Source organism: Equus caballus, chromosome 27 (genome assembly GCF_041296265.1).
Source record: "Equus caballus isolate H_3958 breed thoroughbred chromosome 27, TB-T2T, whole genome shotgun sequence".
NCBI classification, from domain to species: Eukaryota; Metazoa; Chordata; class Mammalia; order Perissodactyla; family Equidae; genus Equus; species Equus caballus.
The window spans coordinates 44,614,672-44,631,331 of NC_091710.1; the positions used below are offsets into that span (position 1 = coordinate 44,614,672).

General features: G+C 37.5%; 1 protein-coding gene across 17 annotated transcripts in view; it reads right to left on the minus strand.

Annotated features, from left to right (window-relative positions):
* Positions 1-16,660, minus strand: part of TENM3 (teneurin transmembrane protein 3) — a 2,419,468-nt gene that overhangs the window by 65,827 nt on the left and 2,336,981 nt on the right. For 8 of the 17 annotated variants that reach the window (XM_070253221.1, XM_070253220.1, XM_023630970.2 and 5 more), the window contains one exon: positions 10,707-10,853. In XM_070253221.1, the coding sequence (XP_070109322.1) occupies positions 10,707-10,853 (147 nt within the window). Of the gene's footprint in view, positions 1-10,706; positions 10,854-11,764; positions 11,783-13,354; positions 13,382-16,660 lie in introns of all 17 variants that reach the window. The other 9 variants (XM_070253219.1, XM_023630964.2, XM_023630963.2 and 6 more) reach the window with 2 other exon arrangements.

Sequence of the window (16,660 nt, forward strand, 5' to 3'; positions counted from 1 at the left end):
ACACAGGTAATGTAAAAAACAAGATGAGGGGCTTGGCTCAGTGTCCTTAAGTCATTTTGCCCACCTGAAGAAGAATGTCTTGAACACTTGTGATTTCTGCTAACACCCATTTCCCTTGTCTGGGCAACAGCTCTTAACTTTCCCTTGGGTATCCAGCACTCCTCAACTCTCAGTCTACATGCGTATTGCCCTTCACGCTTGGCTCAGAAATGTACACGTGACCTAATTTGTCTAACCAGGGTCAATTTCAGGAACTATCTGAAGAGAGACTCTCTCCTCTCTCCACCCCTCCCCCATGCTTGGAGCTGTAAGGCTGTAAGGTTGGGGTTGCCGCGTCCATCTTGCTGCCACTACTGGAGAACCTGTCTGGGAATCGAGCCATCCCAGAAGAAGCAGAGTTAAGAGCTGGAGATAAAAAACAACAGGTCATAGTGACATCTTTGGGGTTTTTGCAATAAGCTGCGCCTGACTTCCTAGGCTTTTCAGTTCTAGACGCATTGCCTTCTTTCTCACTCTTGTTTGCGTTGGATTTTCTGTCACTTGAAATCAACTGCAAGAGACTCAGTTTATCCGGCGAAAGTGACTAAAAATCTCCTCATTATTTCCCTTATAGTTGGAAAAAAAAACTTAGTAAGTGAATAATGGAATTAAATTTAAGGTGTTTGACTCTTTTTACATTAATATTTTAATTTTTCGTTGCTACAATTTCTATACTCATGAAAATGTATGAGTCGGAATTTCTGATAGTCAGATCTTATTACATATTGTTTCCTGATTATAGTTACATTTTCATGTAGATGCCTGTTACATTTTTAAAAATGAGTTATTAATTATTTGAAGCTGCATATTTACTTATTTGACAAAAATTTAAAATGATGTTTTAGGAAAATCAAATGAAACTGAGCTTTGAAACTTCATATAAATTTATCAAGATATTACTTTCTTAGCCAAAAGGCCAAGAAGATGGAAAATGTCTAAATATTTCTCAATATTTCTAGCGGAAAAAAGATGAAACTATGCTCCAGGCTTATTTTTCATGAGGATATATTATAATAATGCAATACATTGTATTTTTCCTCCATCTCTCTCAAAGAAATAGAAGCACAGTTATTAAGACTCAGATTTTTAAAGTTGTAGACAATTGACCTATTGCCCCAATATCATTTCTGGCTTCAAAAAAACAATTAAAAGAAATAAAATCCTTTCAATAACAATTTATGATTGTATGTTGAGACTTCATGAGAAAGCTTCAATATGTATTTTATGATATGTATTTTATGATATAAGTAGACACTACTTAATGGAGAAAGTGCTTCCAAATATTCTATCTTATCTCCATTAATCTTCTAAATTAAAGGTTAAAGGCTTCTTGTCCTCTTCTCCTCCCCCACAATACTCCCACAGTGTCTTCCTTTAGGCAATATGTGGTACAGTCGCCAAAGAGGAAGGCTCAAATTTAGTCATTCATCTTTGTTAGTTTATAAAAAGCAAACGTACAGCTGGTATGTAGTCTGCAGGTCATAAAACTGCATGAGATTGACACCTTCTGAACTAATCAGTTGGAAATGCATTTTTACAAGTCTCTCTGCTAACATCAATCAGAGAAAGAATCTCATTTTCAACAGTCAAGATGCAGGGACACACTGTCTGTTATTTTTCTGCAGAGTTTATCAGTAACTTGCCCAAGCAAGTGACGGATGGTTATGAATCCTGGCTCCCTATAACTTGAAAAAATATTTTTCATTCTTTGTTTGTACTTATATAGCCAGGGCTATCCAGTACAACTAAGCTGATTACCCACTTGCCCAAATGCATACTGTAGTAAAGTTGTCTTCGTGGAATAGCTTCTCAAAATCATCGAGAGTCCATTTAAGTCTCAGGAATATTAGGTTGGCTTAAATTTATATTGGCGTAGAAGCCATCTCTAATAGAATTAACCATAAAAAAAATCTAAAGAAAATTAGAAATGTTCAAAACCGCTGAATAATAATTTCAATGACCAGTTAAGAGCCTTTCTTTCTTCATTTAGGCTTTGCAATGTAAGTGGTACTTTGCTGTAAAGTAGGTAATATAGCTTCTGCTTCCATCCACTCAATCCTTAATATCATTGCTCTGATTCTCATTTTTAAACATGTTCTTGTCTTTCCTTAGGCTTTCACTGGACTTTAACAGTGGTTGGCAAACTTAACTTTGTACAGGGCCAGTTAATCAATATTTTAGGCTTCAGGGGCCTTATAGTCTCTGTTGCACCTATTCAACTCTGCCATTATAGTGCGAAAGCAACCACAGACAAGATGGAAACGAATGGGTGTGACTGTGTTCCAGCAAAACTTTATTTACCAAAACAGGCTTTGGCCCAGGCATCATAGTTTGCCATTGTACAACGTTTCTATGCTGCCTTATTTCCTTGTCCTCTTTGAATCATTCTTGATACTTTTTCTGGCAAATTTAAATAAGACATTTTGCCACATTATTAAAACTTCTGATTCCAAGTCTTTCCTAGGTTATCCTCTATGCAGGCTTTGATGTGCTTGTCAAAACTCTCACTTTCTTCCTCTAAGTGGCTACAGACATTTTAATTTGTTTTTCAAAATACTGACTGAATAAAAAGTCATGAACTTCCTTTTAATGAATTTTCCTTTATTTTACTCAAAACATAATTAATGTCCACTGCCTTTCCCCACAGTATTTAGAAGCCCCTCTCCCTTATTCCAAGTCAGAAGTAGAGCTAGAAATTCTGATGTGATATTTTATTTGCAGACTTCAGAATTTTCAAAGTGTACAGGTATACCTTTCATTACTCTTTTGAGTCCTCATTCTGTAATATGCATGAAATTCATTTGTTTATTACTGAATTGGGATCATGTTTTCTGTATCTCTTGGTTTGTCTATATTGGAGCTTTCTTGGTGGCTTTAGTCTGTATATTCATATCCTTTCAATGCTAATGATTCTGGGTTGATCATTCTCCTGAACTCCAAATCCACAAACTACCTTCTAGATTATTCCACCTGGATATTATACAGCCATTGAAAACTTGACACATCTAAAACACGACACATAAAATGTTCTCTAAACATGCCATTTCTTCTCTATTTCCTATTTCAGTGAATGGTTCCACCATCTACCCACCCAGTTTCTCAAAGTAGAAACCTGAATGTCCTCCTTGACTCCTCTTCTCCCTTCCTTTCTCTCTGCACCTAATCAATCAGCAGTTCCTTCTTTTCTTCACTCCACATATCTCTTGAATCAGTCTGTTTCTTTCCATTTCACTGAAACTCACCTCAGGCCACCATGGTCATCTCTTTACAAGATCTCAACAGTTGCTTAGTTTCCCAATTCCAGTCTTGTCCCAACTATTCATTCACTACACTTTCCTAAGAGTCCTCTTTGCAGAAATCAGATTTGATTATTTCGCTTCCCTCTCTAAAATATTTCCTTTACTTGGTCTTCACTGGCTTATGAGTAGTTAGGACTCCCTCACACAGCTTACAAAATGTTTCATGATTATTATTCCCTCTGCCTGGAGACCTCTAAGCTGCTCTCTTACTCCCCACCCCTCCCCACTCCTTCAGCAATCAGCTCAGACAAGGGTCTCAGGAAGCTCCTTGAGGGCTAATCTAGTTCACTGCTGTGTCCCCGACATCTAGTATACTGCTTGGCACCAAGTCAGCATACAAGATATTTGTTGAATGAAGGAAAGAATGAATTCAGTTCCTAGGGACTGTAAGATCTAAACAGGTCAAAATGATGTCTTAAAATCACATTAGAGATGCCACTCGTTGTCTTCTATCACCTTTTCCTTCCCTCAGACACCATGCTAATCCTTGAATTCTTGTTTCTTTTTAGTCCAATGGGTATTTTAAAATGTTCTTGATTAACTGGACATTAAGCAATCCACACAATTATAAAAAGTATCAGAAGAAAATATACAACATAGTATACATAATCTTACAAAGGGAGTCTTATTTATGAAGACACACAACCCAGAATTCATGAATGAAAAGATAAACCTTATACAAATTTACCTCATATCAATTGAAAACTTCTGCACGACAAAAGAGACCACGAACAAAGTTAAAAGATAACTGAAAACTTAGGATAAAACATCTGCAACACATCTAACAAAGAATTAATAAGTTGAATAAAGAAAGGAGTCGTAAAAGTTAAAAAGGAAAAGTCAAGCAACTCAACAGAAAAAAATAGGCAAGAGAAATAAATAAGCAATTAGCAAAAGAAGAAATACAAATGGTCAAGAAACATATATAAATCATCAATCTAACTAGTAATTAGGGAAATGCAAATTAAAACCATAAAAATGGAGTCATTTTCACCTAACCGACAAAATTCATATTTTTCATTTTGTTGGACAGTTTTTTTAATGTACAATGATTATGTACAGACTACGAATGTGGGGGAAATAAAAACTCTCATAATGACAAAGTGGATAGTGGTAAAACCTACTTGGTATGGCAATTGGGCAGTAGCTATCAAATTTAAAAATTAAAATAACCCATGACCCAGCAATTTCACTTCTAAAAATCTGTCCAAAAGAAATATTTGTTCATTTACACAAAGATTTATATGCAGATACTCACACACACACAGACACACAGATTCACTACAGATTTCTCTTTATACTAAGAGCAAAAAAATAAGAAACAAATAAATTATTATTAATGTAGCCGTGGTAAAATTAATTAACACATCTTTGTTTTTATTATAAAGAATGAGATAGGTTTTATGTACTGGCATGAAAAAATCTCTAAGATATACGTTTGGGCAGAAGCAAATTTAGAACAGTACTGATCCTATTGAAGTTTAAAAACATAAATGTGCATATAAATTCCCTGAAGGAGGAGTGGAAATATGCACACCAAGTTGTTGACAGCGGTGCACTGTTTCGATAAGGAGAATGTAATATCCATGTACCATGGCTACTAACAATAACCCTCACCAGGAATGCAGAGGTTCTTAACGTGGAGATCTGTGTAACAAGGAGCCTCGCTTTTAAAGAGGTACTGTGCAATGTCATTTCTACATTCTGATGCTTGAGGTGGCAGCTGATGTTAATGAGTGTAAAATATAGGGGAGACTTTTACTTCCAGCCTATGGGGCTCTGATTTTCCTCTTAAAACTCATTCAAAAATAGCAGTAAAATCCTATGTTTCTTGGGTGCTAATGGGAAGCTACTGGGGTCCTTTGCTTCTGAGAGCATGAGCTGTACTCTTTCCTAGAATGGGATGTACTATGCTCTAAAAATTCTGTGGATAGCAAAAGGGGTCAGACTAACCTCAACCTGTCCTCAAAGAAGGATCCAGTAGGGTCTTTCAAACTAACAATAATTTTCCCCCAAATCATCATGTGCCAGGATAATATATTTTAATGCTCTGAGACTGAGTGCCCCTCTTTCTCTGATATCTGGCTTCTTTTGGGAAAAGTATTTGTGACCTATTATTCTCTCTCTCTCTCTCTCTCTCTCTCTGTCTTTCTTCCTTTCCCTCTCTCTTGCTTTTTGACCATTTTCCCCCTCTCTTCTCAGTTATGTTACTATTTTATTTAATTTTTATTTTTTAATATTTTTGGATAACACAATAGTCTCATCTTCCTGCTAGAACTTTTTAAAAATCTATTTTCAAATATTTCCTTATTTTCCATTTAGTAATCTCCAAACTCAGACCATCTCTATCCATTCATCAGACTCATTCTGATACTTACAAAAATTTCATTCATTTTTACTCTCCTCTTCTTTACTCCTAGAATACTACTACCCTTCATTTGTATTCTTTTTCTTCCTTCCTTTCTCTCTGTCTCTCTTTCTTATAATTGTTTCTAGCTTTCTGATTTCTGAACAACCTCAGTTGAATTGTGCTTTCTTCTCTACCAGCATCAGCCTCCAAAGACTTTTTAAAAAGCCTCTTATAGGTACGTCTTCCTGACATACCCTCTGAAGTAACAATCCTATAGGACAAAGAATAACTCTGTCTACTTACAAGGAAGATGTATCATTCTTGACAGGACTTATATTTTGGCATCCCACCATTCTTGCACAAAGTTTATTATGAGGCTTAAGTCATTCTTGACCCCTCCACCATCCAATCTCCAAGAGAGGGCTTGAGTCCCACGCCTCAGGTACCCACAGGGGAGCCACCCAATGGAGAACCAGACGGGGAAACAATACGTCAAAAGGAACTTTGACTAGAACTCCCTAATGAGGAGAAAGCTGGGAATATCATAACAACTACCAGAGATAATGCATTTTGTAGAAATCATCTTGTAAGTAAGTATCTTGAGTTTCTATAAAGATAGAATTGTGTCTGGCAAGCTGTTGTACTTTGATGCTTGCATAGTGGAACCTCCATATGGGGAGCTATTTAAAGTCAAGAGCCCCCTATTGAATGAGATTCCTAGTGGGTGCCCTAGGTAAAAGCAACGACGCTATAAAAGTATACAGGGAGAACTGGATGGGTGCCTTGCCAATCTGGGGTCTGGAAAGCATGTCAGGGGTTCAGAATTGGCTTTCTTGTTCTCAAAGGAGAAGGCTGTAATTTTGAGGGAAGGGGGGAGGTAGAGAATAGAAAATTCCTTCTGAAAATAATAGAAGTCTATTAGCCATATGAAATAGTTATTGGAATATATTGTCCGAAGCTAAATGCTATGGAAAGCTATTAATATTCCTATAGTAGAATCTGTTTTTCTGCCTGCCCAGCATTCATATTACTTTCTTCTGGTGTTAGAACTTCAATTTTCCTTTGCGTAGAGGAGATCCAATTCAGACCAATGAGGGTTGGGCTCAGGTCCAGGCCCCCGCCTCATGTAACCTTGGAAAAGCTGTCCTCCTTGTACCGGGGTGGTTATGCTAGTGGGTTGTAAACATAGAGCTGGTGGTGGTCATTTTGGAGAACAGATAGTCAGAGAATGGTGCCAACACAGAATAAAGCAGAGTTGACGAATCAACCAAGATTTCTGTTATCATTGTTTGAATACCTAGGTGCAGCTAGCTCTGAATTTTTCAGTTACATAAGCTAGTAATTTTTCTTTTTTAAAGCTTAAGACCATTTGAGTGGAGTTTCTATCATGTGCATCCAAAGAGACTTTCCTGATGAAAATAATGAATAGAACCTTGAAGAAGAGAAAGGGTTTTCTTGTTGAGGGGAGGTGAAAGTCTGGGGTAGAGTGGGCCGTGAGACAGAAAATTCAGATGGCTGACTGAAAAGAGGTACCCAAGGAACTAAAAACTGTGGCAGCATGGGGTAACTGTCTTAAACCTCTCTCCAGATCACACGGCATTTAATAGTGAGCGGTTCCATCTCTTCACCTGCATTTTCTCTGATCTCAGCAACTTCACCAGCAGAGTGAGTTCTGGGAAATGAACAAGAAATGGCTCAATTTAGAGGGAGGTTGACTTGGCAGGTGAAGATGGAGTTGAAGCAGAACTATTTATAAGCCAAATCCAGGCATGTACTGTTGGTCGTTTGCTCTGAAAGCTCTCTCAACTAGAACAGGCTATCTTGTGGTCACCCCCAAAATGTCTCCCCTGTTTGGAGATGTTATCCACAATTATCTGGTCCAGTGACCATCTGTTTCTGACTTCCACTGTGTGATGTAAAAATCTACTATTCCATCGTCTGCTTTTGTCCCCGGGATCTGCTCCACCAGCCTCTGTTGGACATCCGGAGCTAGATTTCAGAAGCAGGTGAGGGAGGCATCTTGTTGATTCTACAGAGTGGGGATCTTTGTCAGGGCCTTTACTGTGGGTAAAAGATTGCCATTAGTTCTGAAAAGCTAAAGAGACCCTGTATATATGACAGCTGTTTGAGACTTAAGGCCCAATAAGGTCCAATTGAACAGGAGTTTTACTTCTTATGACTGTGTAGTGTAAAGAGAGAGGCTAAAGATAAGTTCCTCCAACTTATTTTATTGATAGTCCATTCCTCCTATTTCTCATAAAGAATTCCCTTCTAAGGCTGCTTTTCCTGAAGCATTTCAGAGACATAAATGGGACGTGGGACTCCATAGGCAATTTAGTGAGATCCACATTTTGAGAATCTTTAGGCTTCGGCAGTGGAGATGGGGCAAACTGGATTTGGTAAAGAAAAGTATGTTTTAGAGTGGAAAGATGATGTTTGGTCTAAGAAAAAAATATTTAACCATTTCCCCATACGCAGCCGTCCTTTCTAAAATTTCTTAATACCTCTTTTTCAGTTTGGGGAATAGCAAGCAACTTCTTTTGTTCTTTCTTTTTTTTGTACAAAGATTGTATTCTACAAAGTTGCTCAGACTAGACCAGTAGCTATTTACATGACGTGTTTAATTTCTGAATAGGGCCATATCAACTTCTTTACCCTCTCTTCTTCCTTATTTGTTTAATGTATTAAGTCAAATTATTTAGCTACTTTCTGTCTAATTCACCATTCTGATACCAAATTTAGTTTAGACAATGATCTATAATGGTATAGTTACCATATGTCATAGAATTTCAGGTCCTGTCCTTATGTTAAACACTCTGTTCTACTGTCCTCATATAATGATAATGATATCCTTGATTGCCAAATTAGGTGTCTTGATTTGTGGTTTGGTGTGGAAAACGTTGTTTCTATACACAGAGCCATACCTGAGTTCAAAGAACCCTCAGCTTAGGGTTATAACCTTAGGCTATAAGGCAACCAGGTTACACTCTCAGGGTACAATAAAGCTGGCACTGACATTCCTTCTTAGAAGATCAACAAAATTAGGTTAGAGACAGGAGTACAAATTATATGAGATAAGCAGAGAACCCACAGGAGGTCTTCCATCAGCTCAGATTTCCCCTTGGAGAGGGAAGCCTAGAGATAGCAGAGTTTCATGCTAATAAGAATAAACAAAAGGGGAACGAGGCCAATTCACAGCTGATAAATTTTGAGGAAAGGGAAAAACCTCCTCAGCTGATAACAATACTAAAGAGTTGATTAGCCCCTAAATTACTCTGCAGTTTGCTTCCCTCGGAGAGAGTCTGTAACCTCCTCGATGTAATCTCCTCTTAGTAGACGAAATCTGCAACAGATGATGGAGGAGGAAGAGATGCTCTCCTCCCTCCCTGGGCAATAGAGAACAATGGGGTCGGGGCTTCTTGGGGGAAAGTAATGAGGAAAGTTGCCATGTGGGCTGTGTTTCAGAGAGGATTAATGCTGCCATTTCTACAAAGTGCATAGTTAAGAGGAGTCAGGGGCAACAAGGTATTATTAGGCAGGAAAAGCTTCAAGGGCTAAGGACCACCTAAATCTATCAGGAGCAGAAAGAAAAACAGGCCTTAGCTCAGAATTTGTGGCTCAAGTTTCTTGATAGTCCAGGTTGAAAGAAGATAGAGAAAACACTGAACAGTCTGCTAGAAACCAAAGGGGAGAATGACAGCTCCTTGTCAGGAAGATGAGACACAAATAACAGCTGGCCTGAGAATGACTAGGCCCAGGCCAGCATGTGTGCATGTGCATGCACATGTGCATCTGTGTGTGCGTATGCATGCATGTGTGTGTGCATGTGTGTATGTATGTGTGTTGGGGGTGATAGGGGACAGCAGGGGTTAGTTCTCTTCACTCTGCTTCCTAAAGAACAGTAGTTGGGTCTCCTCTACGTAGAAAAGAAAAGGCTGTTCAATTTTCTCCAACAACCTTCTATGATTTTAACGAGTCAAGATGAGCACTTTTGAAAGCAAAAGAAGGAAAACTGGATAATAATAGCTGGCACTTAGAACATACTATGTGTCTGGCAATACGCTGAGTACTTTACACATTCTCTCACTTAATCCTTTCAAAAATGCTTTTATTCCTATTTTATAGATGAAACCATTTAAGTTTAAGGACATCGGAATCTTGTGTAAGGTCACACACATACTACAGAGTGGAGTGAAGATCTGTCTGACCCCAAAATCTGCACTCGTAAGCCCCCCGTACTGCTGTGTGGATGTTCCCACGAGAGCAGGTGGAATGAAGGAGTGGGTAGGGAAACACATCCTAACCCACAGAGCAGGTGACCACAGAGGCCCAGATGGGAACGAAATCCTTTCTAAAAACTCAGTCCTTAAGGTAGGACAAAATCAAACAGCTATAGGGGGCAGCTATTTCACCACTGGAGAAGTAATCAGGAGCTCTCACTCTATTCTCTGAAATTGAAATTGAGTAGCATGGAGGCTGTGCACAATGGGGAAAATAATTATTTCTTAACCAAGGACTTACGTTGGGTGGACTATCACAATCTTTTCAACAGGGGTAAAGTTAAGAATAAAAAGATACTGGAAGTACACCTTCAAGGGGACTATTTTCTGTTACTCTTATTTTTTCCATCCATGCCTTCAACAGAAGAGCTTGGAAAACGCCTGGAATCTTTTGGAATGTTTACTTATTAAAATGCTGCTTTAGAGCTCCCCATTCACAGGCCCTAAGATTCTCCCCATTGTGTGAAGAACTGTCACCTGGAGGTGAGGAAAAGGAATGGAGAACAATGTACGTTATAAATTAGCTTGGTTACTGTGCCTTCTCCCTGAACGATAATAATCTTGCATTTGTTTCAGAGAAAATAGGGAGCAAAATCACTCTGTCGGCACTCATACATTTTTCAATCAATCTAATCTATGGGGATCAGATTTTGTGTGGCAACGGATAACTCTGTCCTCGGTGTAACTTATCAGCCTGTGCTCTGGCACACAGTTGTTTTCACGCTCAGCGTTTCCTACCTCCTTCATTGTCCTTGCTGTCTGTGCAGAGGGTCTCCATGGCGACATCGCACCCTGCTCCTCTCCACCCGGGCTGGCAAACACAATGCCAGCCGTTTTGGTCCAGCGTGCATCTTCCATTGCTGTTGCACAGACCAGGGCAACCCTCTGTCGAAAGAGACAAAGAAGGAAAACACAAGTGATTTGAGTATCGAAAGTTTTTCCACCTAAAATAAACAGATAAGGGACACTTAGTGGGAAGAGGCCTTTATCAACAGCACAAATACTGTAATTGCACATGGATAGGAACAGCAACATAATCTAAGAAATCTAGTTCTTCTCTAAGTGGCATCTTTGATTGGCCTGACCCTTGAGACACCACTTACCTGTGCAGGACAGAAATATATGCAACGATCCACTAAGTAGCTGCAGGCCAGACAAAATTAACTTAAATTTTTTTCCTTTAGCAAAGCAACAAGGGTTGATTGGATGGTGTGAAAAAGCAGCTCAACGAGATAATTTCAGAATCCCTAGTATAGATTTTTAATCTGTTGTAAATACTACTGGTCACTCATTAGGACATGCCTTCTTAGATCACCTTGTTGCTTTAAAAAATTCCCTCTAGATTGAAAAGGATGAAAGTGGGTACGAGGCTATGAACGATGTTAAAAAGAGAACATTAATTTTATCTGGCCTCAGAGTTGCCGTATATTCATGTGAAATTACAGTGCATTAAATAACTGCACAAAGTATAGGCCAGTATTAATGACTATACTTTATGCCAAGAGGACATTCCTTTTCACAGAATAAGCAAAGCCCAGGAAATAGAGAAGCAGCTCAGCATCTATTCTAACAAACATCAGGATTCAGGCTGCATACGGATGGGACAGGACCGACAGGATTTCCAACTAAATGTAATAGCTGTGCGTATTTGATTACTCAGGACGGACAAAATGAAATACCATAAGGACCACAATAAAACATTGATAGACTGAACAAAAACACGGTAGTGACGTGCTTCAAGACAGAGCAAAGGGTGATATTTTGTGACAATCTCCCTAAGGCTTTTATGCTGTTACCTTTATATCCTATCTTGTCTGCTTTTATGGGCAAGGAGGGAAAATTTGGGAAACAATTAAAATAATTTAATATATCCAAAATCTGTAATTGTTTCAGTCTAACATGACATTTAAAAAAAAAACAATTTTTGCCACTTTCTACTGATGATATCTGGCATGCAGCCAACATGATCTGATTGATTATGATGATGACACTTCGGTAAATTTTGGTGTTCTTGTCTATGAGTGTGATATGACACCGACAGAAACGAAGATATAAATGCTCTAAAGTTGCTAGAATAATTAATTAGATCTCTTTGGATGGAATTATTTATAATTTGGAATAGACTATATATTAGTAAAAATACTCGCTATAGCAATTGGGGTTTGTTATACAGCTTCCTATAATTAGAATGCTCTTCTTGTTTCAGTGACAAAATTTAAGGGAAAAATCTGTTTCAAGATGCCTAAGTCTGTATTAAAAGAATTATTCATATATTGGCTTCCCCTCCTCCACTGCGGAACTTGAAATGAAATATCTCAAAGAGACACTGTGTCTCTTAAGATTAGAGTTAGCAGAAGGAAGAAGATTTTGACAGTCTCTTGTGGCAGGTTAGAATGAAATCATACTTATGGATACCATCAGGTCAACATGAGATTAATTTTGCTGCTTCCTTTCTTTCAGACAATTACCGTCTGTAGTTATGGATTATTCAGTACACAAAAGGTAAATTTTCCTTATGGATGCTTTTGTTTTGTTTTGTTTTGAACAAAAAAGAAAGATTTAATTGCCCCACTGACAAAGAGGTGCAGCAGTTGACTGCGTGCACACAGAATTATTATATGAAAGCCTGGATATTGCCATGAATATTTTCATATTCTAATGAAAAGCACAAACAAGGAATAGAAAATAGGTAATTTGAGGAGAACGGGAAAGGGAATTTTCTCTTCTGAAAAAATATTTTCCACCTATTTCAACCATAACTGAAGATATGAGAATCTGCTGTTTTCTGCTGAGCAGTGTTATCATCTCTGTTTTAGAGAAGGCACAATATTTTGTAGTTTCTCAGAAAATAACAAAACAAGTTAGAATATCGCATATATTTTGAAACATTCAGAAAAAGCCAAAGACGTTTCCATTTAAGGGTGAATGAGATTTCTCTCAACATATGTAACCAGAATCATCTTTAGATTGACAATTTCTTATTCTGTGATGAGAGTGAACATTTGCGATACTTTAATTTAGAATTTAAAGCTCATTCGCTGAATTGCCAACAATGAAGATCTTAAAGCAAAAAAGAAAAACAAAACCAAAAAACACTGTAAACAAAAAACAGCAAAGGTACTGTTATCTTCAGTTTTTGGTTCCAGTGAAAACTAATGCTTTTACATAGGAATGAAATCTGTGATAACCCAAAATTATAAAAATGAGACACAGACATGTAAGTCTCTGTACTTTAAATCCAAGGGATTTCACGTAACGTAAGCCTGATTGATAATTTACAAAAGTATGCATGAAAAACAGTCTATTTTCATACCTAGTGTGATCTGACACACGATTATATATAGATATATATGTAGATATGTCAACAAAGAGCAAGGATACAGTACCTTTAACTATCTTATCCAAATAGTGAGCTTGAGAAATTAAAAAGGAGAAAAGAACAGACAGACATTTCAGAAGTGTCACATGGGACAAGGAAATTTTCAGAATTTACATGCAAATCAAGTCGCTGCAGCTGACATAAGATTCACATCACACGACAGAGATGCACTTCATATCTTCTAAAAAAGCAACATATTCACGTCTTAGCAAATGGAGTCAGGATTGCAGGAAATATTCAGCATTTTCAAGAAAAGTATGCAGGCAAACTAACGCTACCTTTCAAAGACTATGTGAAATGCATCCACTCTGATGCTTCTTAAGGTTACATTTTTAATAGCTAAGCAGAACAAATGGAATCAATTCTTTATTACTAAAGAAATTTGGAAATTTACAACTATGAGATCCACAAATAAACTCTTTTTGGGGGGGGGGTGAGAAAAAGAATTCTAATTTTTTAGTTTGCTTTTAACAAAGTAGTTTTGTTATACAACTAGGGTTGTGTAACAGCCCTAGTCACACAGTGGAAGCGCAAAAATGACGACACGGGAGCCCCCGAGGAACCATTTCTGTATGTTTTGATGCTGTCTTTCTTCAACCTGAGAGCTAAACCCACAGAAATCTTGCTTCATTCACCTTCTCTCTTGAGTTACTTGTATATTTACAAATGACCAAACTTTAATGGTTAATAAATAAGAAAAAAAGAAAGAAAGAAATTGAGAATCCTTGAGCAAATTTATTATATTATGAAAAAGGCATGTGTGAGTTCTGTAGAAAACGATTGCCCAGTAACCTTGACTACACATCAGATGGACAATGACATAGCCCATATGCAGTCCATTAGGAAATATGAACTGTTCTAAGGTCTTGTTTCTTCTCAGGATTCACACTGGAGTTCGCTCTGTTTCTCTCAACAGATTTGTAGGAACAGCCAGGACTAAGACTGAAGTCTTTGACTGTGCCTGTCCATTTAACCTTTCACGACATCACAACGAGGCTACAACTTTCTTCTTCTTTTATTTTGGTGAGGAAGATTTGCTCTGAGCTAACATCTTTTGCCAGTCTCCCCTCCTTTTGTTTTTGCTTGAGGAAGACTAGCCCTGAGCTAACATCCATGCCAATCTTCCTCCATCTTTTTGTATGTGGGACACCTCCACAGCACAGCTGGTGAGTGGAGTAGGTCCACGCCCAGGATCCGAACCTGTGAACCTGGGCTCCCGAAGCAGAGTGTGGAACCCTTAACCACTCAGCCATGGGGCCGGGCTCCCATCTTTCTTCTTGAACAGAGACATAAATATGTCTCTCCCTTCACTCAATGTGGAAACCTAATATATTCTTAATAAGCCTCAAATCTTCTTGCTTTGTCAAAATTCATACATATTTAATGATCTAAAATTGCTTTTCAAAGATGCTTATGTTGATTATTTTTCATTACTGACATATGCTAGTGGTAGCAGGATTCTTAACAGAATGATTTAAACCCAACTTTCAGTTGAGCCACTCAGGTCTGGTGCCCTGTCATGGGCATAAACAAAACCAGAAATGGCTTTGACACGTCTGTACCTCGGATATAAAAGGACTCGTCCCTTTGCCACAGGATTCCATTAGAGGCTTCTGAATTACATTCAAAAGTAAGCATGTTTATAGCTAATTGACAATACATTGCAGGGGAAATTAAGGTGAAGAAGAAACAGTATTAGGCACTACTCTGAAATTACAATTTAATAAAAACAAATCCATTATCAAGCACTAAAATAAAAATGTATCATAGTACAGCATCATTCATATAATTTCTTAATAACTCCTTCTAAGCATTACATAATCTAGTAGAGCACCATAATAGCTGGATGGATGATTTGAACATAAAAAAAAATCATTAGAAATTCTAGAGTTTCTGATTCAGATAGGGTAGTATTTCTGAGGGAATTCTTAATTTATAAAAATTAACAACATAATAACAAAATCAATCATATTTGGAGAGCAAGCCTTTTGCTTTTACATCAGGTCCACTACAGTTGACACAACCAAAATAAGAAATGTAATTAATTCTAATCTAGATTAGTAGTTTTAACGGGGGAATAAATTATTTCTAAGCCAGCCAATCCCATTACTTTAGCAAACAGAATCAATTATGCAAAAAAGTGGACTGATTACAGGTAAACGTAGGTTTGTCATTGGGTCAAGAGAACACCAAAGGTAGAGCTGAAATTAGAAAATACATTTAAAATAGACTGCAGGTCAAAATTTATATAACACTCTAAATATTAAAGATATTTAATGCAAATTTTGCAAAGAGTTAAAACCAACCAGAAGAAAAATATCTGCACTGAGAAAAAGATACCAAGGTCTGTCATTTGCATTTTATATCACAGGGAATAACTATTAGCTGATAACTTAAAAGTAAGAGAGAAAGGGGGAAAAATCAGCACCTATATTTTGGCCCCGAAGAGTAAAATTTTTGACCATACCACAAAAGCCTAGTTCTAAATAATGAAGAAGCTAAAAGAAGATGTTGTATATGAGGTTCAAACAATTATTAAAAATAATAATTGCAACAAAGAAAATATCATTATATAAGCTACTACAGGAAATAATCAGAAAAATGCAGGCATGTTGTAAGAAGTTATTAGGAACAATAATCATAAAAATAATACAGAACATTTAAAAATTAATATACCTAACAATTGCTGAAATGCACATTAAGTTGCAAAAAAATCACTTGGAAAACTAACGAGTATGCTGTGACACTAAAGGAAAGTCATTCCTATTAGATCTACTAAGTTTTAAATTTGTTTTATAGAAGAAAATTCTTATAAAAATGAGTCCTAGACATATAAAATGGAGCCCTTTAAAAAACTATTCTCCAGTAAAATGTTGTATTCATAAAACACTCTCCCTGGAGTTTCAATTATTTATCTTCTAAGAAGACCCATGTGGGACATAGGAGGTATTACCGTATTTCCTGTAAGACAGTGGTTCTTAATCTTTTTGGGGTCTCAGATCTCTGAGAAAACTGTTGAGAGTTATGGATTCTCCCCCCAGAAAAAATGCACCCATGTTCACAAACACAAAAGGCTCCCTTTGATTTCAGCTCTTCCATGAGCTCTGGTTCTAGAATTTGCAGACTATGAACACCTGGCTGACGTATTAACGATTCCCAAATTTCTAGCTCTGGCTCAGGTCTCTTTCTCCTGGCTGAGACCAGGTTTAGAATGACCCAGGGGACACACATGAAGTACCGTGATCCCATCCTTGCTCCCTGAGGATAATAATAAGACTTACTGCTCTAAGCGTTTTACGTTATTCTCTCATTT